The following is a 23,771-nucleotide window of genomic DNA, read 5'->3' as shown; positions in this document are numbered from 1 at the left end:
GTGGAGAGCCACACAGCTGATGAAACTGCCTGCAAGCCCAAAGTTTTCAACCACACCCAGAACTATTACAATGTGGCAGGAATCCCCTCCACAGAGCCAAGTTCACATGCCAGCAGCTAGCAACTGCTGTTTTGAATATGGCCTGAGCCTCAAGAAGTCATCTCGTGGGGGAGGTGGGGGTAGCTCCTGATAAGCTGAGCTCTGCTATGGAAGTGAAGGCTTCCTTATTCAGCATAACAGCCAGTTTCTCCTCAGCACAGATCTGCTCTGCTGAAGTGGTTGTGTACTAGGGTGATCTTCTCTACAGCCTGTAAAGTAGGCTGTTCCTACTTCCCTTTGTAATAAGTTATTACAATAACTTATGTAATAAAAATTACTGGGATTATTTCCATCCCGGTACCATACTGATTACTGGCTTTGTCTGAGCCCTGGCCTGTTTCCTGTCAGGGAACAGCTGCTTTCCCTCAGTCAGCTGCAGCTTTCATACCTGCCCTCTAGGTTTAGGGTACAGAGCTTTCTGTCCCATAACTATCTACACTGACCTGTGGAAGGGGCTCACCATCATTGTACATCTTGAGTTTAGAAATGGGGATTTCTCAGCTGTCCTGGGAGTAGCAATTACAACCCTATTGATAAGATTGCATTACTTATTAACAAGCTCCTACTTTGGGAGCTTGTTAGCCAGACCCTTGTAGGCCTTACTGCAGAAGAGCTGGACCTGTATCAAAGGCCAGCTGATACAGCTGCTTGCAACCTCCAGGTAAAGGACGTGCTACTATAAGAGCAAAAAATAGGTGGAGCCTCCTCTCTGGAAAGGGAAAAGTGATTTTTAACAGACTCAAGGGATTCTCTCTCAGCTTTTTTCTTTAAAAATATATATCACATCATTGCTGTAGCTAGCCCCTAGTCCCAGGGGCCCCCCCAGCACGGTCCAAAATAGTTATCAATGCTCAGGGAGAATACAGCAGAGCAAGTAGGACCAATACTAGTGCAATGAGTGCCATGCAGCAGAAAGCTGTTTCCTGCCAATATCGACACAAATTCTGTCATGCTTTGAACTCCCACCTAATGCAAAAGAAAGTCCTCAGGGTCCTGACATTAGTCAGCTGGAGTAGCCAAGAGAAAGAGGAAAATCTATTACACTCCAGTGGCCTAAGCACATGACTAAGAGAAGGATACCATGTCAGACTACATGACAGGCAAGCCCTAGCCCTGCTCTGCTTCACTGCACCACGCTAAGTGGGGAAAACATGACAGCCTACAGAGACCAAGGATAACATTCTTTGCTTTTTATGCAAAACCTCACAGCAGCAGGACACAAACCCTGGCACTGCTTCCACCAGTACCCCCAGAGGTGACCAGAAGGGCCTGCAACTCCACATCCCCTAGCAAAGGTGGTGGAGCATTGCTGCCGTTTCCTCCTCAGTTCCAGCTGTTCTCAGCCAAAGGGAGAAACGTTTATTAGATAAAATTGACACAAAGGATAAAAACTTTAAAAACCAAAATCAGTTCCTTCTAAAATTGTTCTGGAGCACCTGGCTGGGCACAGGCTTAGGGAGGCAGCCGTTTAAAGAAGTAGTCCAGAGTCCTAGTAACTCCCTGTCTACGTCGCTTCGCGCTAGAGCCTGTGGGAGTCTTGGGCTTGCTTTTGCCATTGGCAGGACTGAGAGGCATGGCACAAGGACGAGCTGGCACAGGGGAAGTGTGGGGGAAGCTGGGCTCTGTGAAGGAGTTTTGCAGCTCCACTGCAAAGTGATAGTCCATGTGCTCTGGAAGGTCCCAAACCAGCACCTGCTGGCCACACTTCTCACAGAGCAACTGGTCCCCTGGAGAAGTGCGGGGGGCCTGGCCACACCCAGAAGAAGGTGCTAAACTCCCCTCCTTCCACTCAGTAGTTTGTTCTGAAGCAGCTTCTGGTTCCGCTTTCAGGGTGGTCCTGGGCACTAGGGCAGCAGAGGGGGTTCCTGCAGCACCAGATGACTCCTCACAGGGAAGTGGCTTAGAAGAGGGAGAGTTGCCCTCCTTGGGGCTTTGCTTCACAATGGCTTCTGGACTCTGAACTGTGTTGAGATTGGGATCTACTAGGTCCTGGTGTCTATCAGGACAAGGCAACAATGAGCCTGCACCAATGACAGCAGGTACACAGGGCCCTGCAGCAGCACAGGTTTGCCGCTTCTCTGCTGCCCTCTGGAAATAGGAATCAATGGCATTCACTGGCTTCTTGCCAGGCTCTTTCCTTGGGCTTCCAAGGGACTTGGCATTGGGGCTGACAGGTGCTGTGGCACCAGCTGTTGGGGCTTCACTGGTCAGGAAGGTGGCAATGCCTGCAGAGAGGAGGGTGGGAGCTTCAGAGAACTTGCTTGCAGACATAAGTAGCATTGTAAGTGGAGGGGACCTGTGAAGAAAAATGGATTAGCAACAGCTTGAAGACTGGCTGCAGGAGCAAGAAGCCTGCCAAGGCAGGCTTTAAAAGCTGCAAAGTTTCAGCAAGCACAGAACATGGGTTGTGGACTGCTTGAAGCTCTGCAAAGTGTCTAAGGCAGGAGTGGGTAAAACAGTGGATCCAGGTGATGGCCAGGGACTGGTGGGAAATGGAATCCAGCCACAGTAGATACCCCAGCAGCAGATGCAGGGTGTAAGAGCAGGGTTTCTATGGAGACCAGCCCCAGCAGCAGGGAGCTACTCCACAGCCAGAGCTGGGATCTTGCTGTGGTGATAGTGAGGTCCAGAGCTGGAGCAGATCTACAATCCACTGCCTACATGCTCCTGCCCAGGGTGTGCAGATCACAGCTCTGCCCCAGCTCTGGATTATGCTGTCATTGTCACAAGATCCCAGCCCTGGAGCACTCCCTGCCCTGCCACATGCCCACCCAGTGCTGCTGGGGCTGGTCTCCATGGAAACCCTGGCCCAGTGCCGTCACAGCACAGACATTGCTGGGATCTTCACGGAAACCAGCCACAGCAGGAGTTGCTGGGAAGTGGAGTCTGCTGCAGTCCCAATGCAGCCTGCTGGACCGAGTGCCTGCCCCTGGTCTCTGGTGAGCTGGGTCTGGTGTTGTTTGACAAAACATTAGTGTTCCCTCAGCCTGCAAAATGGACTGCCTTCCTCTTCTGCCCACACCCCAAAGACACCTAAAATCAGGCTGGGCCTTCCACTCTCAGGAGCAGAGGGAGCCCAGCCAGGGCTAATGCATTTGGGCCCCAAGGCAGTGGCAGCTGCTGCAATCCCCACAGGCCAGGCTGTGCTCAAGTGCCTGGATTTCCACCTGAGCCCAAGGCACAGCAGCTGGGCCCCACTTGTCTGCTTGGGAGGAAAACCACACATAGGTGACATGCTTGGGATTGTGTTTTTGTGCCCATCCTGTGACACAGTAACCCTGTGTCCCCTAGGTTTATAGCACAGGCACTCTCATGTAGCACAAATGATGCTACAGCCACACTAGCGAGCTGGGCACTCAGCACACCCTGGAGCACACAGATTCAATGGCAGTGAGGACCCTGGCTACAGCTCTAGTGAGCTCTGCACTGCAGGGTCAAGAAGCTCAAGTGAGGATAATGCTGAAGATGCATCTTCCATAGGAGCAGTGCTCTCCCTTAGACAGGTGCAGGACATGCCCTGTGTGTCCCACCTTTGTTCTCTACTTGCTTTAATAGTCCCTGTTCCTGCCTGTATCCAGCAAGACCCTGCTGTTCTGTATGTTACCCCTCCCAGGACAGAGAACCTCTGCCCACCAGTAGCAGCAGCAAAGTAGCTGGGAGTTGAAGCTGCTCACCATGCAGCCTGCTGGGCTCCAGCCACATTGCAGTTCCGGATGAGCGCAAAGGCATCAGTGCTGATCTTGTGGGCATCATAGCGGGGCAGGGCACAGCACCGCGTCAGGCCATGGGGTTTCAAGCTGCCCTGCATGCGGATGTTCACCATCAGCTGCTTGGCTACACGACCATTCTGTGGGGAGAGGGTGCAGCTGTAACATGGGTGACACCTAGAGGGCAAAGTTGGCAATGCCAGAAGCCTGCTCATACTATGGGCCAAGAGGTCTCTATCCTAGGAAGACAAAAACTGCCATCTGTCACTGTGGCAGTGTGGGAACACTTAGTGTAGCAGAAGCTGCTACAGCTATATATCATGCCAGAGGGAGGGTTTCACCCCTACTTTCTCTCTATCCCCACCAACACTGGAGAGCTAGCAGGTCCACAGCTCAGGCCCGCAACCTAGCACATGGGGCTGAGCCAGTTTGCTCACATGCCAAGGGTATAAGGAGCCTGTTTAAATTTACAAAGCTGTCACTGGGAGATGTAGGATACTAGGCTAATGGGCCTGTGGTCTGACCCACTGGAGAGTTTTTCTTGTGTTATGAGAGGCCTTGGCAGAGTAGCCTTGGCATGTCCCAGGATCAAGCTGCACAGCAGGAAGCAGCCTGGGCACCATCTGCACACCCACTTCCAGGTGACCACGAGCCTTGCACTCAGCAATGGAGGGGAGGATAGCAACCTTCCATCTCAGCAGCATTTTGGGACCAGGCCCTCTAGAACAGGGGATGACAACTTTTTTTTTTTTTTTTTTTAAAACCAGAGTTCCAAAAACACCCCAACCTCAACCCATGCCTCAACTTGGCATGCCAGGGGCAGACAGTGGGGAGCTGGGGGGGGGGGGGGGAATCCTCATTGCTGGTGGTGGATGCATGTGCACCACAAGGTGCACAGCAAGGAAGGGGCCAGAGTGGGGCTTCCCAAGCCCCTTCTCTGCTGTGCACCCCAAGGAACACATGCAGCTACCGCTACCACAGAGCCCAGTGGCAGGCAGGCTGCAAATAGCTGCACTGGGGTCCAGAGCCCTGGCAACCCTGGCCCCTCCCCCACTGTTCACCCAGTGGTGTGCATACAGCAGCTGCTGTCACAGAGCCCAGTTGCAGCTCTGGACCCTGGTGCAGCTGTTTGCAGCCTCATTGCTGCCTGCCAGTCAGTCCAGGCTCTGGGAAGCCACTGCTTGCAGCAGGGTTTGCAGCTTCCTAGCCACTTGCTGTGAGCAGCCCAGGCTTCATGGCTGGTGGCAGCTACCCAGAGCGTGGGCTGTCTGTGGTGCAGAGAGTAAAATGGCCTCACATGCCATGCTCTGGCATGTGTACCAGGGGTTGCCAACCACTGCTCTAGAAGGTGAGGGCACCAGTGCCATGCCTAGGGCCTTCCTCATCTCTTCAGTCAGCAACACAACGCACATGAATGCAGGGTTATTTCCATAGCCGTTTGCTACCAGAGCTTGATGTCACACCCTGCTGCAAAGATAGCACATGCCTCTGGCCCAGCCACACAGCATGTGGAGTCCGGCCTCTCCTTACTTGGCTCCTGTCCTTGCTGAGTCTTGACTCCAGCTCTGAGGCCAACTGCAGGATCCAGTGCTGCACCTGCAAATAGCACACAGTGGCAGCTGATGCAGTCCTAGGGGGACACACACACCATGGGACCTGATGCCTCCCCTCCCCTCCTTCTGCCCAGTTGCTGAACCAAGGGGAGAAGAGCTTATCCCAGACTAGGCCCAACAATACATTTTTTGACAAGCCAAAGAGCAAGAAACTTCTAGAAGTTCAAAGCCAAGGAAGAAGGGGTTAGGATTCTGTTGAAAATGCATTTGCAACCCAGAAGCAGTGGTTCTCAAATGTTTTGAGACTCATGAAAAATGTCTGCTCTTAGTCAAAAAAAGAGTGAAAACTACAGAAAAATAGAGCAGTTTTTTCTGCTGTAAGGAATTAAGGAAAAACACAAAATATAGGTTTCTATTTGAAATTTCTGGGCTTGTCTTGTGAATCACATTTGCACACCTAACAGTGGTAATATTGTGGCTCCCCTAAAAGGATCTCAAGACAATCAGGCATGCTGTGGCACCCTGGTTGAGAATCACTGAGTTACAGCATCCCAGACTATGCAGCACAGGCTAGCACTGGGAGTCTGAAAGGAACAGAAAAATCCCTCAGCCTGAGAGAAAGGCAGTGAAGCATCCCAGAGATGCTAAAAGGAATATTTTTTCCTCTGTACAAGGAGGAAGGGGGACTTCTGTTATGGTGATGTCACCAGTCTGCATAAGAACCCACACCTTGGAAAGTGAAAAGCTCAGCTTTGAGCAGCTCCATCATCTGTGCGCTTAGGGCTAGGGCTCCCCAACCTGGCCCAGAGACATGATGCTCCCAGCCCAGCATTAGGCGATTCATGAGAAGTTGAGTCTACTGCTTGACAAACATCACCCACCCTACTGCACTTGCATGAGGACTTTCCCTCTGTCCAGGAAAGTTAATGCTCCATTGCAGCAGGAGCATGAAGCCCCCTTGGGAAGTGATAAAGGCCTCATAATGGTAGCAGCTGAGGCACTTCAGCTAGAGCCTTTCAGCAGCACCATCAGGTTCCCGTTCAGCCTGCCTTGGTTAAACTCCAGCAGAGGCAGTATCCCCCTCTAAACTTTACTTGGACAAGTACTCAGTTTTTTAAAAAAAGTGGCTGTAAGGTACAGATGTAGAACCTCAACCTCATACACCACCCAGGATATACACATACCACAGTCCAAGAAACCCAACACGAGAGCATCCAGTGGCAAAAACAGAGACAGGTTATTGTAAAGGAGCTTTTCTAGTGACTAACCTTGCTCAGCTCAGGAAATTCCTCCTTTTCGTGGTATTTGCATGGGAACACTTCCATGTTAAACCACATGCTGCACGCATGCTCCAGAAGTGCCCAAAGCATAAGATGAACAGGAAGCAACCCCACAGAAACAGCATCAGCACCCACCCCTTGGGATAATAATCCAAAGGCTCCAAATTCCTCAGACAGGACTTATAGCCTAATGCCTTTATGGACTTGGTCCCTCACCCTGGGAGACCAGCCACATGTGGCTCTACAGGATATGAGCCATTTCACACACAGCTGCAAGGTCTTGGATCTTACTGACAAATCCCACATATGCCAAAGAGAATATAAAAGCTATGCACAACACGCCTCGGCCACCTGGGCCAGTTTCCCTCAAAAAGCAGGGTCAAGAGGATCAGGGCCAGGAACGTCTATCACCACCCATGTCTTTTGCCACCATTGTACAGTTCAGCATTCTGAAGTCTAAATACCAATAGACACCCTTTTTCCTCTGGCCTGAAGGGCATAGCTGTTTCCTGGCTGTTCTTGCACAGGCTCCCCAGATCCTAATTTCCAGACACTGTGAGGGCTGATCTTTGGCACACACAACACATGCTGAGACAAGAGGGAGGGAGGAAGCCGCAGCTGGCACAAGGGTACAAAAGCCCCCTCTGCCTCTGCTCAGGAGGCCTTCTGCTCTCCTACCTGCTCCTGAGTAGCCAAAGCTGTTTTCCCGGGGAAGTTCTTGCTGCAGCCGATGGACTGGGGCAAATACCTGGGTCTCACAGGCTCATATTCAATTCCTCTGCACATATCATAGAGCCAGGACCTGAAAGTCACACACAGGAGGTTTGCATTGATAACATTCCATCCTTCAGGGCCACTGACCATCTGCCCAGGAAGGACTCTACACACCTGTGAAATGGACACTGGGTAGCTGTGTGACAATGCATGTACGCACAGCATAGGGACTCCCAACTGCCCTAAATCCAACCAACTATTTAGATGTCCTGGACCCAAGCTAATCTAGGCAGGCAGCATACGAGTCACAGAACAGGTGATGCAAGAATCAGCTCTCGTACAGAGTCCATGCAGCTGGGTGACCTCAGGTAGATGATACAGCCAGCTGCATCTCAGTGATTTATAGCTGAAAAATGGCCAAGCTATGGCACCTGTCACAGCTACACAGGAACAGGAAACCTGCATAACAGCTGGGAAGCAACACCCAACACCAATAATTGCTCAAGTCCTCTGAATTTCTCCTCTCCTGATGCAGCAGAGTTCACCAGACTGGAGGTTCCATGGCACAGCTCTGACCCAGGATGGGGGCTTCACACTCGAGACTGGCAAAGGAGGTTCCCGTATGCTGGGCCAGTGCACTACCCGCCTTCCACTCCACCATGGATGCCCCTTGCTACATAGCTTAGGCAGAGTCCTGGAATGGCTTGTACCCCATGGCCAGATGGGGTACGGGGGAGACAAGTTGGATGAGAGCTAAGTGCAGGCACCAGGCACCTGCAAAGAACTGAAGCAAGGCAGAGCATGCTCCCTGCATCATCACAACCCCTGAAGGCTCAGACAGAAGACTTCCTGAGCAGTAATGCCTGCAGAACCTAAGCTCCCCCAATTTTGGCAGCACCACAGTCTTCATACCCTAATGAGACCTGCCCTTGAAGGCAGCAAGTCACTTACCCAGTCTTGTTTCCAAAGTGCGTCTGGAGTTGCAACATGCTGAACCGGGTCAGCTGCCCCATGTACTCCACCCCCAGGATCTCACTGACAGAGGCGCCCAGCTTCCCACCTAGGCTGCGGCTGCAAGAAAATGAAGAAGAGAGCTGTCACCTGAATGCTATGAAGGGTGTTCAGTACTCAGCTGTTCACTGGCTGGTCAGCTGGATGCAGGACAACTGAGGGAGCAGTACTGCCTGGAAAGTCTAGAGGACAAAGGGGAAAGCAACATGATTCACAAGAACATGGCTCAGCAACAACTTCAGCCAGAAAGGAGGCTGCACAGGAAAGGGCAAGCCACCCAGGGAGAGAAAGCACAGAGGTACAAAGTCAGCACCCCCATGGTGTTTAAGAACACATAGAACCCACTCCCCCATCCTTGCACTCAGGCCTCAAACGCCTCCCCTCACCTTTTTCTTTTTCAAGAGAGACACAGCCCTTAACCTCCGATTTGAGGAGCACCTCCTGCAGTTCTTCCTAGATGAGCACGAACTGCCCCTTCCTTCCCCTCTCCCTGCAGCAGGTAGATTATAGCAGTTTCGTGTGGGCCTTGCCAGGATTAATGGTGCAGAAGGCAGGAACAGTATTTCCCCAAGCACCACCCATGAGCCTCTTACTACAGTGGGCTGTGATCATCATGCATATTCACTGGGCTGCTGGAACTCAGCTCCCCACTACTCAGGTATGAATATATCCATGGGCTCTTCATGCTCAATTTCCAATTGCAGGGGCTTGTACAGCCCACTGAACTTCTCAACGTTAGCTACACTATTAGGAAGGGACAACAGTAATGCCCTTGTGGACCACAGCAGGTTCCTTGATGGGTCTGCTCTTTGGCATCTCCTTTGCTCATGGTATCAAAACATGAAGATCTTCATAACTGAAACTTGTTCCTCTTTTTCCTGACATGCTTTAATAAGCACCAAGATATTAACCACTTCAGACGTCCATGTTATTATCACTAGGCATCCGAGCAGTTCCAGAGATGAACACAGCAGCCTGCACTTGTGAGCTCTTCTGGTTCTGCATGTGGGTAGCCATAATGGAGAAAACCAAACTGAAACATACATCTTAGCAACCAGAACAGCTAGAGGGTTTTTATATTTAAAAAAAGAAGTACAGAACCCAGACAGCAAGAGAGCAGCACAAAAAGGTATGGATGTACTCTACTGCCATGAACCAGCTCAGCCTGAGCCCTGGGATCAGTGAGAGCAGGTAGCTCCTCATTACTTACATGCTATTGATGGGCATCTGGCTGAAGAGCTGCGGGACTCGTCCCAGGGGTATTAGTGTCTGGCGGTTTGGCTTGTGCAGCCCACAGGCCAGTTTTGCCAGTACCTGGAACATGGAAGAGGGTGGAAACCCCATTACTGTGCACCCTGCACACTGAGGAACAAAGGCGTATAAAAGGACTATGCCCAGTGGTGTAGCCAACTCTGCTAAAGGTTTCCTGATCTTCATGTTCTTGGTGAAGGATAAAAGTTTCAGGTTCCACCACACTACTCTCAGGTGCTAGCTACCCACAGGTCTGAGCTGTGCTAGCTAAGCTTCAGCTGGAACCTGCAAAATTATGACTTTGAAAGGGAAGGATCAGAACCCTGCTTTAGACCATCACAGAGGAGCAGGGGTCTAGAGCAGCATGGGTGGTTGAATTTGGATCAGAAAGCTATTGCTAGAACATCAAGAGCAACTGCCACATTTCTGTCCTATTACCTATACCGGACCACCTCTCTCTCTGAGCGTCTTCTCTTCCATCTTCTCTGTTCTGTCTAGCCGTGACTGTTATTCTTGTCACTAAGGTCAGCAGCAGAAGGGTAGATCACGAAATCATCAAGATGAGGAAGTCAGACATATCAAGACCATCCATGACTAGCTTGCTCTTAAAACCCCCCCTCTAATGATAGCAATTCCATAACGTAGTTACATAGCCTGTACTGCTGGTTAACTCCTTATAGGTTTTCCTAATATTTAAATCTCAATCTTCTTTGTGGCACATTAAAGCATTACTTCTCATCCTGCCCTTACTAGATATTAAGAACAATCACTCACTGCCTTCTTTTACTACTGGAAAACTGGTGTTCCCCCAAGTTCTTTTCTTTTGAATGAACTGGGTTTAGTTCTACTCTTCCTCAAGGGTCAAAGTCTTGTAAATGTAGAGTCCGTCATTCTTGCTGTTCTCCCATGGATTGTTTACGTCTTTTTTAATGGGTCATCCACAAGACAAGACAAAGTATTCCAGCATCAAATACAGCAGAATTACTGCCTGTGACACTCATCTTGATACATCACTCAGAGTAAGATTAGTCTTTTTTGCAACAGCATTGCATTGCCTTGCCAAATTGTATTGAATCCACAGTCTGCTAGAGCCCCACCTTTTCTGCAGTACTGTGGCCTAATCAGTTATTGTTTACTTTGTATGCATGCATTTAACTTCTTTTGTAGCACAGTCCTTTCCATTGCAATATTCTGAATTTGTTGATTTTGGTCCAGCGTATCAAAATCATTTTGAATTCTACTCCTGCCCTCCAAAATGCTGGGCACCTCTCTCAGCATGACTTCCTTAAATTTTGCAAGTGCACTCTCTACTCCACTGTCCCCATCTTAAATAAAAATATTGAATAGTACCGAATCCAGGACACTCATCTAGAGAACCCACTACAAATGCCCCCCTAGTTTGACACCAAAACACTGGCCGAAATGCCACTTGGAATAGTTATCATTCACACACCTATGCAAGATAAAATCTTTTAGATCTACATCACTGTAGTTTACTTATGAGATTGCAACAGGGGACAGCAAAACCTTAAAATCAGAATCTTGTATCTATTAATTTTCTCCAACCTGCTAGGCCAAATTATCAAGGAGGAAATTTAAATTGGTTTCACAAGATTCATTTTTGATCAATGCATGCTGTTCTCCTCCAAGTGCTTACCCTATCTGCCTACCGTGGGATTGATGGTTTAATAAATAAATAACCAGTAATGCAGTGATTTTCAAGTAGGGTGCTGGGGCACTGAAGAGTGCAACAAAATACTGTGAGGGGTGCTTCAACGTGTGAGGAGATAGGGACTCAACCTAAGCTTATCTGCTTATCTAGCTGTTCCCTGAACCCCACTGCACAGCCTCTCTGCAAGGAAGTAGGCACTATAATAGATGAGTCAGCTTTTAAAATGGGGGGCTGCTCAATTTCACAGGCCTTCCAGATGAGTGCCTCAGATCTAAAAAGGTTGAGCACCACTGCTCTAGTGGTTCGTATACCAATTGTGGTAGTTCTTTTAGCAGTATAGCATGATCATCAAGCCCTGGATATTATAACGTACTCAACTATTCTATACCTCTTCTCACTTTGTGTTCCGGCTACTGTTCCCATTCACTTGTAAAAAGTTATTTAGTTAACGAGCCACAATTAACCCTTTTTGTCAACAGCCAAAGCAACAGCTAGACATTAGCCAGCAAAGCATAACATTTAATTCATGCAACAGGAAACCCGCTATAGCTGCAAAGTAACAGCTTGCTCCCCTTTGCGCCTGGATGCACATGTGAAGTGTTCCTGTGGCTGCTGCTGGCAGTCTGCTGTGCATTACCGCAAGCTGTGTCTGCCTGCCTGAAGGTTAGCCAGTCTAAGGAAATGCAGTCTCACTCACCCTATGTTTGTGGGCACAAGTGAGAAGAGCACAAAGGCAAGGTTGTTCCCATCTAACTGAATGGTTTACGCCAGTAAAAACTTCCCAGGGTTACAATATCTGTCCACTGCTTTCAGGAAAGAAGACTCCCTTTAAGGCAAGCCATTTCAAGAGGACACTCTCCTGTGGTTCACAGGCCTTTTCTATAGCAAACAGACTGCTTGGGATACAGCAGGAAAAGAAGCCCCATCCAGTAAATGAATCCAGCTCCTCTTAAAGTTCACATTTTTGGACAAATATTCCTTACATACTTGAGAGTAACATTAAGCAGAGTGTATGTCCATGTTTGGCCAGGATGTTCACCCTGCTCATATCCAGACAGAAGCACTGACTGTCAGGCACTTTACAACCTGTGCAGAGTTTACTGTTTGGACCATTTGTGTCATGAACTAATCCGCACCTTATTGTGTGAAATCCCAGCCGAACACCTGTAACCAGTGACTTCTTCTACAGCTGCCCTCATTTCCTCCACAATTACTGCTCCTACCGTCAGCTGCAGGTCTGGGCAGCTGGAGTCATCAAAAGGCAGGGAACTGAGCCACTGGTGCAAGCCATGTTGCCGCAGCTCCTCTAAAATACACATACACAAAAAAAAAAAAACAACAACCGGAAAAGATCACAGCAGGTACTTCCAGCTCCCCACAAATTAGGGTGCTGGTTCTAGCAACCCCCAATGAACAGTGCCCACATACTCTTGTCATTGTGCTTTAATATCCAGAAGGCAAGCTCCCTAAACCTGAAGTGTACACTCAAGCAGAAATCCTGCATGTGCTTTGGAAGAGGGAAGGCAATACCCAGCTCTCTATAAATAATTTAATTGCCAACCACTCTCCCACTGCAGGGCAGGAAAGAGAAGGGGAAGCTAATAAGATAAAGCTGTTAAGTTTCAGCTGCAAGCCTATATTGCAGAATACCTTAAAATGAAATTAAAATTGGCTTTAAATAGCCACCAATACATAACACCTGATCTGATATGCAAGTTATTTAAATGCATAACAGTCCTCCCAAGCAGTTGTTTCAATACAGATGAAGTCCCTAGGGTCATCTTTAAAGCTAGTCCCAGCCCACAGAAGAAGATTTTCTCCTGGAAGTGGAGCCGCAGTCTGAACGTGAGCTCTGGCACCAGGTTTGACGTGCTATCATCTACAGAACAGGTAGGAATGAAAGACAAGGGGGAAGGGCCAGACAAGCAGATGCTCTGACTCTTTAGAAACCTAGCCCCAACTGAGATCCTCTTTGTAATGCCACAGGCAAACTGCCTTCCACCTGGTCCTGCTTCTCAGTCGCTCGGGTTAGAGATGGCCTGGTTTTTTTTCCCCCGTAAGAGTTTCCTACTTTATGAGGCCTCTACCTTGCCTTCCCACTAAAGCCAAGCTGAAAACCAAGGACAAGGAGGCAGCACCTGCCAGCAGGCTGGCAGTACCTTTGCGGTCTGTGCTCCCACCCTGTGCCGCTGCAGCATCAATGTCATCAGGCATGCCCTGGATGAAGGTGGTAGGCAGCAGCTCTGCAGGGACAGGCTGCCCCCGCATCTTTCTGAGCCTCTCCTGCACGGCATTTGTGAGGTCCATATATGCCTCATCGATGCTGGCCCGCTCAATCACCGCAAAGCGTGACATCACCTCCATCACCTCCAGGCTTGCCTCCCGGTACCTGCAGCAGAAGGGAGCCGAGCTAGTAGCGGTACCTACCCGTGATTACGAATGAGGATTGGGAGATTAGGACGCCCCGTCCCGCCCCACTCACCTAGTGAGATCAGCCTTGCCGCGCGCCTGCGGCACCCGCGCCACCAGCAGGTCGGGGCAGAGCGTGCGGGCCTCGGCTGCCCACATGCCCCGCGCCACACCGAACGCGCGCGCCTCGTAGCTGACGGCGATGACCCTAAGGGAGAGCGGAGGGGAGGGGAGGGAGCGGGGGTGAGCGCAAGGCCCGGCCGGCGGGATGGGGGCGGGGGGAAACCAGCACGTACCCGCCGCCGCGCCACCGGTTGTATTGCACCACGGCGCAGGGGCGGCCCCGCAGCCGCGGCTCGAGGCGCTGCTCCACCTGCATGAAGAAACAGTCCATGTCTGCAAGCGCCACCACACGCTCCCGCCCTTGCGCCATAGCTAACGGCAGCCAACCCGCCAGCCCCAGGCAACTGTTGAGTCCCCACCCCCTCCAGGCACGCTGGGAGCGGTAGTTCTGGTAGAGCGGAAGTCTTGCGCTTTCCCCACCTCCAGGTGCGGTGAATTGCACGGCCCAGCTCCCGCCGCCTCTGATGGGCTGGGCGGCAGCTAGGGGGCGGGGCTAACGTGGAGGCGCAGGCGCGCGGCGCGCCTCACCACGCTCCTCTCCGTGGCAGCTTGGCCAGCCCTACGCATGCGCACCGCTCTCGCATGGGACCCCCCCCCCCTGGCACATGCGTAGTGCGCTCGTGTTGCCGCGCCTGCGCGTTGGCACCCCTTCTCCTAGTGCGGGGCCCCATCCACCGTGTCCGTCTCCCCGGCACCGCCATGTCCGCCGAGCAGGTGAGCAGCCTGTGCGAGCAACTGGTGAAGGCGGTGACGGTGATCATGGACCCGGCCTCCACCCAGCGCTACCGCCTGGAGGCACTTAAGGTAGCGGGACCGCGAGGGTGCGGCCGCGCTGGGCGAGGGATAAACATGCGGTCAGCGGCGGCCCTATATCCCTTGGGGACGCAGAGGGGAGGGACTACCACCCTGAGCAGGGCCCCGCCCCCACCCGACCCGCATGGGCTTCTGGCCCCGCCCCTTGTTCTGGCCCCGCCCCCACCTCGCCCGGGCTCTGGACCCGCCCTCACCTTGCCTGGGCTCTGGCCCCGCCCCGTCGTTCTCGTCTCGGCCCCACTTTGACCGGGCTCTGGGCCCCGCCCCCACCTTGCTTGGGCTCTGGCCTCGCTCCCACCTTGCCTTGGTTCTGCTTTCCCCCCTTACCTCTGGCCCTACCTCCAGCTTGCCTCTCTCCTGACTGCCCCTCCTTGGTTCTGGTCCTGACCCCACCCCCTTCCCATAGGGCTTAGGGCAGCAGGGGGTGGCAGCTCTGGCACTCCTTTCCTCCCCCAGCCCCTGGTACACCCAGCCCTGGGCCCGGGCCCATGTAGGGCCTGCCCCCAGGGGGACAGGTGAGGCGCACACTCCCTTCCATACTCTGTCCCTTGAAGCTGGGCCTGTGTTTGTCTAGTCACATTGGGCACCAGGGAAACGGGCCCCCCAGCAGGAGGTGTACAGCCCCTGCTGCCGCCCCTGTTGCCATCCTTGCTGCAGCCCCCCTTCCCATGTGCTGGCAGTTGGTGGTACAGCAGCTTCATGGCCTGCAGTGGGTGGGGAGGGTGTCTGCCAGTGTCAGAGTGTCTTGCTCTGGGGGTTGGGAGGCACTAAGCTCTGGTTGAGTCACCTGAAACTGCCTGCAGGCTCAGATCATGCCTGGGAAGGGTGTAAAACAGTAGGACAGTGATTCTCAACCTGGGTGCTGCCGCATCCCAAGTCCCTCAAGGTCCTTTTCAGGATGCTGCAGAACGCCATGCAGTGTCAACACTGACGTGTGCAAACTCAATTCACAAGATAAACCCAGAGATTTGAAACTGGAATCCACTGCCCTGTTGGGAGCTTTTTGAGTTCTTTGCAGCAGAACTGCTTTAATATTTTTATGTAGTTAAAAAAATAAGTGAAAACTAAAAGCTGACATTTTCCAAGAGGGCCTTGAGTCTGCTGTAGTAGGGGATAGCTTAGCACCTGCAGGTGTGGATGGTTCAGCCTCCCCCTGCTTCTCTAGGAAAATTCCCCTTGCCTCCCTCCCCATATACAGAGTAGGGAATTTTGAAGGCATGGGAACTTTTTGCTTGAAATTTGCCTGTTTCACTTTTCCCTTCCTCCTCTGGGTTGATGCTTGGTAATTTTATACTTAGTGTTTTTCTTGCTCTTTCCCAGTTCTGCGAGGAGTTTAAGGAGAAGTGTCCCATCTGCGTCCCATGTGGGCTAAAGCTGGCGGAGAAAACGCAGACGGCCATTGTCAGGCACTTTGGTCTTCAGATCTTGGAGCACGTGGTCAAGTAAGGGGTTCTCCTCTCAAATGTTGGGGACTTTGCAGAGGAAAAGAATATAATTGCCCATTTAATATTTCCAGAAATCTGTTGGTGACAGCAGGAGACTGTGGGTTTGGGGTTCTGGGTCTTAGCTCCAAAACCACTGCTGTGTGACATAAGGGGACAAATCCCTGTCCCTCCCTGTGCTTCTCTCCACATTTGTAAAAGAGGGATAGTAGTAAATACTGTTCAGAAGGAATATGAAGGTTATTTCATTGGTGTTTATAAAGCACATTCCTACCCATGGCAGGCGGTCAGACTTGTTGATCTGCTCAGGTCCCTTCCGACCCTACTAACTATGAAACTACGATTTCAGGTAGACCATGTTAGGGATTGGCAGGGTGTTATCTCTGTAAACTCAGAACTGCGTGTCCTGTCATTACTAGTAAATTCTGCTCACTCCGGGTACATCTACATATGAAATTAAGGCAAATCAATAAACTTCAGAGTTGTTTGAGTCAAAGTAAACTTCTCCTGGGCACACCATCTGCATATGCACCTGGGACGACAGCAATTCAAGTCAGGGTGGAGCAGGCCTGGGCTGGCAGGGGTTACCGGAGTAGCAGCAGAGGGGCTGGCTGGGGCTAGGGTGCAGCTCTGCTGACGCTGTGGAACCATGTGAGTAAGTGCTAAGCAGGAGTCTGGCCCCCACCCAGTTGCCATCTCTATGTGCGTTTCAGTGCAGTAAATGATCTTGCTGTAAGATAGTACTGTCCCTGACTGTACCACAGTTAATTAGTTTACTGTGCCCTAATACTGGCACATATGTAGGTGGAAATGCTTTACTGTGCAGCTAATTAGTTCACTCTGCAGTAAAGCACACATGCAGATGCACCCTCCCTGAACTGTGCTGCCAGCAGGCATGTTAATGCATTAACTGGGTAATTTTAACTCTAACCCATGATGTGGCTTGGTTTTTTTTCAGTAAGGAATGGGGTGCTGGAAGAGCAGTGAACTGTACAGCCTCAGCCTGCCTAGCTTGGGCAAAGGGCTGAAAGTTCACTAAGGACACATGCATGTTTTAGCTGCTTTAGAAGAGGCAGTGGGCTGTGGCTGTTTTGGAGTGCACAGCAGCTAGTACACTGTAATTGTTAAGCCTGAAGAATCCTGTAGCACAGCAGCTGGCAGCCTATTCAGGCTGTGGGCTGGAATGATCCAGCTTGGGTCAGAGTCAGGTGGGCAGGCACCAGAACCTGGTTGCTGCTGCTTCTCCATACTGCAAAGCCCCACACCTGCAGGCCAAATTTGAACCACAAGCTATAGATTGCTGACCCATAGTGCAGTGATGCAGATGAGCTAAATTGCCCTAACTTGGATCCTGAGTGAAGCAGAGTGGTTTTGCCACAGTTGTATCACTACAGAATGAGATGGGTATAGCAGTTGCATCCCAGCAGCTCGTATCCATATTTTCTGATACTGTTCCAATTGTCATATTTATATTCTAAGGAACAAGTTGTTTTCTATAAATGTGTTCACTTGGTGTCCACTATGTGTGTTCTTGGGCAGGTTCCGCTGGAATAACATGCCTCGTCTTGAGAAAGTTTATTTGAAGAACAATGTCATGGGGCTCATCTCCAATGTAAGTACTGGCTGCCTCCAGGCCAAACCACCATGGGGGCTCTTCCTCTTTTTGGAGGTGGCTTATGGAAGTGAGGCAAAAGGGATGGTTTTGATTTAGAGCACAGAAGAGTATTTACCATTCTGGGTTTATCATTTACTTGCTTTGTAGCCCTGCAGGAGGTGCTGTTTCTCCCTGTGCCTTAGTCTTCTCACCTCTAGGATAAACCAAACGCCTCGCACACAGGGATCTAAATGTAGCCCTGCTTCATATTTATAAAGTGTTGTTGCAGGTCTTTGTTGGAAGAGTTAGTAAAAGAGAGATGACTCTTTCTGTGTATGAACAACAGAGTGGGATGGAAAGAAACTGGACTTTACTAAGGTGCTTCCTGTTCTGAAATGTAGCTCTGGGATGAGAGAATTCTGCTGCTCTTGGCATGAAAGCCAGATGAAATGCCTAATCCAAGTTATTGACTCTTGAAGGGAGTACCTTTTGGTTGACATTGTAGGTCATACATTGACATACAATGGTGGCTGGTGGATTAAACCCAGAAAGCTCACTGTTGCGTTCAAGACCTCCTTGTACTATGGCACAAGAGGAGGCTTCTGAGTTGATCTTTTCTCCCCTTTCTCACTCTGTCTCCTGGAAGTAATGGTCTCCATAAATTGGTTCTGCCAAGTACCACAGGAAAGCTGTTTCAGCTGAGGCAGCTGGGATGAGGATGTATTTGTGGGTGTGTTTGTTTTTTTTGTACTGTGCAGTATGTCAACTACCAGGATTCTTTCATGGTCTGACTATTGAATGTGCTGGGGGCAGTTGGCTCTCTTCATATATGACTGATCCTCTTTCTCTCACAGGGAACCCAAAGTATTTTGGAGGAGGAAAGCCACATTAAGGATGTTCTGTCCCGCATTGTGGTGGAGATGATCAAGCGTGAATGGCCCCAGCACTGGCCCGATATGCTGAAAGAGTTGGACACGCTCTCCAAACAAGGGGTATGAAGCACACCTGTCAGTCCTGTTTTTCCAGGGGGGTCGTTAGTAGAAAGGTCTGATGTCATGTAAGGGCTCATTGGATATGTTTCTTCTTGGAACATCAGGAGACACAGACAGAACTGGTGATGTTCATCCTCTTACGTCTGGCAGAGGATGTGGTGACTTTCCAAACTCTGCCTACCCAGCGGCGACGGGACATCCAGCAAACCCTCACCCAGAACATGGAGAAGATCTTCAGCTTCCTGCTCACCACCCTACAGCAGAACGTCAACAAATACAGGCGCATGGTAAGAATCTCCTTCCCTGTAGTCCAGTCATCCTTGGAGACCTGAGGGCATTGAACTGAATCACGGCTTTTTGAGAGGCAAGAGGGTCCTGTGCTGCCCTCCTGTCTTTCATTTGCTGTGTAGATCTACCCAGAGGCATTCACTTGCCAAGTGCATCATGAGTTGTACCTTGGTTTGTTCAGCTGTTTTCTCTTACTTGTCAATTCACAAACTCCTGTCTACCAAGAAATGCCTAAAGGTGCTGCTACCTTCCTCTTGCAGACACCCGTGATCTCAACTGGACTTTATTAGGCCAGACATATGCACATTGCTCAATACATGTAGTACTGGAGATTCTTCCCCAGTGGACTTCGGTGACCTGATCCAGTGAGGGTGAAGTGGGTTTGGCAAGGCAAGGCACACAGCTATGACTAACCCAGATGTATGCTTCTCATATGCACTTTGTTTCCTCTTTTCAATCTATTAAAATCAAGCTGCGTTTAACACACAAGGCTAGGGGGAGGGGTGGTGGTCAGTAGCAAAAGACTGTGTCCTGTCTGTAGAGAGGGACATCTCTACCCTGTTTCCTGTGGCACATTCACTGACCAGGCAGATCCTTCCACAAAGCCACGGTAGATTTTTGTGCAGTTTCTGGCTGCAAGAGGTGGTGGGTGGGGAGCCATGGTGAGTTTCATAGAGCAGTTGGAACGCATGTCCAGGGGAGGTTGGAATTGCAATGCTCAGGCTCTGAAGTATGGCTGCTTCTGCTAACGGTGGCATCTTTCTGATTGGCAAGGTTGGAGCACCCCAGGAACAAGACGCCCTCGCCATTCCACAGGTTAGCAGATCTTTGAGCTGTTTGTGCGCAGGGTGAATTCCAAGGGTTGGGCATTCAGCTACTCATCTGCACATTAAGGTTGTGGGGGAGGTAACATATAGCCCCCCAAAGCTTATAATCCATGGTGCTTTAAGATATGCAGCTCCAACATGGTGGGTCTGCAGAGGCATTTGGGGCAGTAACCAGGGTGATTTAAATCATTACACGATCTGTGTTGACAAAATTGAGTTTCCAAATCCAAACCTTGCAGCAGAAAGATATGCTTACAGCATCCTTGCATTCAGGGAAACTGAGGGTCTGCCCAGGTCAGACTCTGCTGTTGCTGTATTTCAGTGCTGATATGTCCCCAGAAGTGCACTAGCTACTGTTAAGCAGTAGGAGCTGAGAAGCAGGACTCTGGGGTTCCATTCCTGGCTCTACTCCTGGCTTGCCTTATTCCCTTCGATAAGTCACTTCGCCTTTCCAAGCAGTAGTTTCACTAAAATGAGGCTGCCAGCATCTCCTGGAGCTTGTAGGAATTGGATGCAACATGCTCTAAAAGGGCAAAGACATCTTTTTCCCTGGAAGTTTCCAGGAAGCTCAAGAACACCTTTCCATCTCCTGCCTTCCTCTCACCCTCTTCTGCCTGGAACCTGCTGACTGGAATGTCTTCTTTCAGATGAGAGAGAAACTGTGGCTAAACTTGCTGTGGAAAGTCCTGTCTCTCTCTACCTATCAGCGGGTTCTGGAAGTGGCTGTGGTGGCTACGGCCATTTCCTGAGCTGGAAAGCAAGTTGTAGCCTCTTTCACTGGGCAGCTGTTTATTGAGGCTTCTCCTGGCTTGAGCCAGGGCTTGCCCAGTAGTGGCTGGGAGAAGCGCACTCTGACAATTACTTACTGTCTCTTGTTCTCTTTTCCAGAAGACTGACCTGACTCAGGAACCAAAGGTGAGTATAAGGCAGGGCCAATATAGCTGTCCCCAAGACCAAGGTTACTGAGAACCAGACCCAATATTCCCTTACTGCAGGCTAATACCAGACACAGAGTTGCTGTTAACTCATCCTTTAATTACTGTATTTTTCTCATATAGAATGCACCCTGGAACAACATACACCCCTTTTTCCCAAAGGCAGAATGAAGAAAAAAGATCTTCTCTTGTAGTAACTGAGTAGGAGCTGCTAGGGAGTGAACCTGCTCATTATTCTGTTTCCTGTTGGTCCATGCAGACTTTGCTTTTGCCCTGTAAGCAGCAGAAACTGCTTTTACTGCTTTTCTTGCCTTTCAGTTTCCAGCAGCTGTTTTTTTCAGGGTAGAAGAAGGCATGTTCTATCCAGCAAAATACAGTACTTGGGGAAGCTCCCTGCTTTAAGCGGTCTGCCCTTTTGGAAGAGAACTGGTAGAGCATGGATTTGCTGTTTTTTGCCTGAGGATTGTGCTTTACTTCCCCTAGCTCAGGGGCAGACAAAGTCCAGCCCGCATGCTGGATCGGGCCCACAGCAGACTCCATGTTCCAGCAGCCCCTGCTGGCTCTGCAGCCAGTTTCTGTGGAGACCCCAGCAGCAGCAGGGCTGTGACAGCACAGGGCCAGGGTTTCCATTCAGACCAGCCGTAGCAGTGCCAGCAGGGTGCGTGGCTGGGCAGGAATCTGCTCCGAGGTCGGGACTGGGATCTTCCTGCGGTGACTGCGCGGTTCGGATTCAGGGCACAACTGCAATCTGCTTTCTGCACATCCTGGCAGGGGCTGGTGGGAAATGGAGTCCAGCCGCTGGCTGGATTCACCATTTGCCTGCCCCTGCCCTAACTGCACCCACTTCAGTTTCTTCCCTAGAGAAAGGTGCTTCAGAAAGTTGTCCATGTTGTTTATCCTCTGAAGCAGCCAGCTGTGATTGAGATATTGTTCTGTCCATAAGTTTTGCTGTGAGTTTGGTTTTATGTGGAAAAATGGTTCTGACTCTGACCTCTTCCTCACTGTCTGTCCACAGGCCCAAGCAAACTGCCGTGTGGGGATAGCAGCCCTTAACACTCTGGCAGGCTACATAGATTGGGTGGCAATGAGCCACATCACAGCAGATAACTGCAAGCTCTTAGAAATGTTGTGCCTGCTTCTGAACGAGCCTGAGCTCCAAATTGGAGCAGCAGAGTGTCTCCTGATTGCTGTCAGCAGGAAGGTGAGTTCATCCTCAGGAGTTTCTCTGACTCTGTCCTTTCAGCTGCTGCTTATTTCTTCAGATTGAGGAATGGAAATCTCATTCCTCTGTTGACTGAAGCTACCCTCCCTCCAGCTGCCTAGGAGTCTGGGTGATGATAAGGTGGATATCACACCATGAGGGTGTGCAGAGCAGTGGCTGGAACTCACCCTGGCCCCGTTATCTGTGTGCCCCATCTCCTTTGAAGCTGGAAAAACTTGCTTGAGTGAGTAGTATTATTTCTGCCTCTGCAAAGCATTGAGGTGTTGCCATCCAGCTGTAATAGCAGGATTTCTGATGTACAGCATCATGAGCCCAGTACTTGCAGTCAGTCCTACAACCCGGCTATTCATCACCTGCCCTTCAGTGACAAGCCAGTGTGCAGCCTAAGAAGAGAGATGGACACAAGGGCGCAGGGTGTCTCAGTTTAAGGCTCCCAAGTAGTGATTATTAGAATAGTGTACCTTTAAACGTTCCTTAAGTTTCTTACTACAGTTTTTACTTCACATCTGGGGGGAATGCAAGGCTCCAAATGGCAGCATGGCTAGTGACTTGACTAGCAGAAAGGACTGCAGTCATCTCTTGTGACCTGGGTGTTTATGTTTCTTTATGCCTAGGGGAAACTGGAGGATCGGAAGCCCCTGATGGTTTTGTTTGGAGATGTTGCCATGCACTACATACTGTCCGCTGCTCAGTAAGTACTGTCTTGCTGCTGCTGAGAAGGCATGTTACGGTCTTCAAACAACAAATGGCTGTTTCTGATCTGCATTAATTACTTTCATCCCCAGCTTTTAAAACTTAAAGCTAGATATAGCCTCAGCCAGCACCTGTCTCCAACTTGGGGGGAGGGGGGTGGAATTCTCAGCTTCCTACCCACAGAGTACTGCCCTTTAAGCCATTGCTTCTTGAAAAGCTAGCTATTGTCTTAAGCTCATAGTTTAAGAAGTAGCTGGTCTTAATAACGTCTGGTTTTTAAAAGCCTTCTCTTTCAGGCTGAGATTCGATCAGGAAATATTTGTAAAGTCCAAAGGATACAGACTAGAAATACTTCTAAATTTTAATTTGACCCATGCTACCAAAAACTTCAGTAGTGGTAAAAGAAACCCAGTCATATTGACATCTCACTGTCCTGACAGTTTTCCTGTGTCATCTGCTTTGTGTTTAACTCTGACCTACCCTTTCCCTTCCTTTTCATCCCAGGACAGCAGATGGAGAAGGCCTAGTAGAGAAGCACTATGTCTTCTTGAAGAGACTTTGCCAAGTTTTGTGTGCTTTGGGCAGCCAGCTGTGTGCATTATTAGTAAGTTCCCTAAAAATGCCAGAAATGGTCTTGAGAGGGGGATTGATTGGCTTTAGATATGTATGCCATGTTCCTAGTTTTGCACCATTGATGTTGGCTGGTTTGGGATTTTTTCCTCTAACATTGGTGAAAAAACACCTTCGCTCTGAAGTGTAACCTGGGGGCTGTGTCCTGTCAGCACTGTAGGAACATGGGACATAGAAGACCTGTTGGATCATCAAGCTTGGTCTCTTGCTGTTGTGGGAAAGTGCATCATATAATCTTTATACACTGCTGCAGCTGACTTTTAAAACTAGTTAGTTCTTGTCCCTCCTGCTGTAAGAAAACCTATTCTGACTTCCAGCCTAAATTTATTCATAGCTAGTTTATTCACATTTGCTTTTATGCCTTTTAATTTAAATAGTTATTTTCCCTTTTTGGTGTTCATATCCGCTCTTAGTATACATTGAAACTTTGGCGCTTTCACTGGCTGCACCAAGTCCAGGATGTGTTAGGAGCTGTTTATGTAGTAAGGGAGGCAGCAGACTCAAGGGAGGTGAAGG

The 23,771-nt window shown here is 50.1% G+C and overlaps 2 protein-coding genes across 5 annotated transcripts in view; one reads left to right on the top strand and one right to left on the bottom strand.

The window, feature by feature from the left end:
- Positions 1-1,409: 1,409 nt before the first annotated feature.
- Positions 1,410-14,297, bottom strand: POLH (DNA polymerase eta). Its single transcript, XM_090046070.1, has 10 exons — positions 13,993-14,297; positions 13,770-13,904; positions 13,447-13,676; positions 12,424-12,593; positions 9,575-9,678; positions 8,305-8,424; positions 7,318-7,441; positions 5,337-5,402; positions 3,774-3,946; positions 1,410-2,395 (listed from the first exon to the last, which is right to left on the bottom strand). The coding sequence occupies exons 1-10, from the start codon at positions 14,127-14,129 to the stop codon at positions 1,552-1,554; spliced, it is 2,103 nt and encodes a 700-aa protein (XP_089902196.1). The 5' UTR covers positions 14,130-14,297; the 3' UTR covers positions 1,410-1,551.
- Positions 14,298-14,408: 111 nt separating this feature from the next.
- XPO5 (exportin 5) overlaps positions 14,409-23,771 on the top strand; it is a 37,927-nt gene continuing 28,564 nt past the window's right edge. Inside the window, exons 1-10 of one of the 4 annotated variants that reach the window (XM_090046039.1) lie at positions 14,409-14,623; positions 15,953-16,074; positions 17,614-17,686; positions 18,523-18,660; positions 18,765-18,947; positions 19,723-19,764; positions 20,667-20,690; positions 21,726-21,911; positions 22,547-22,623; positions 23,130-23,229. In XM_090046039.1, coding sequence (XP_089902165.1) covers positions 14,519-14,623; positions 15,953-16,074; positions 17,614-17,686; positions 18,523-18,660; positions 18,765-18,947; positions 19,723-19,764; positions 20,667-20,690; positions 21,726-21,911; positions 22,547-22,623; positions 23,130-23,229 — 1,050 coding nt within the window. In that variant the 5' untranslated portion in view covers positions 14,409-14,518. Of the gene's footprint in view, positions 14,624-15,952; positions 16,075-17,613; positions 17,687-18,522; positions 18,661-18,764; positions 18,948-19,722; positions 19,765-20,663; positions 20,691-21,725; positions 21,912-22,546; positions 22,624-23,129; positions 23,230-23,771 lie in introns of all 4 variants that reach the window. The other 3 variants (XM_090046031.1, XM_090046057.1, XM_090046049.1) reach the window with 3 other exon arrangements.

Source organism: Crocodylus siamensis, chromosome 1 (genome assembly GCF_052110815.1).
Source record: "Crocodylus siamensis isolate JL-2025a chromosome 1, ASM5211081v1, whole genome shotgun sequence".
Taxonomy (NCBI): Eukaryota; Metazoa; Chordata; order Crocodylia; family Crocodylidae; genus Crocodylus; species Crocodylus siamensis.
The sequence above is the reverse complement of the archived record's forward strand: the minus strand, read 5'-3'. Positions and strand labels throughout refer to the sequence as shown.

What these genes read in the sequence shown, in the direction of transcription:
- POLH (XM_090046070.1), bottom strand. Translation starts at nt 14,129, where the DNA reads ATGGCGCAAGGGCGGGAGCGTGTGGTGGCGCTTGCAGACATGGACTGT. An exon ending in AACCGGTGGCGCGGCGGCGG is followed by an intron (nt 13,905 to 13,992) that starts GTACGTGCTGGT and finishes GCTCTCCCTTAG; the next exon opens with GGTCATCGCCGTCAGCTACG. An exon ending in CACTTTGGAAACAAGACTGG is followed by an intron (nt 7,442 to 8,304) that starts GTAAGTGACTTG and finishes TGTGACTTTCAG; the next exon opens with GTCCTGGCTCTATGATATGT.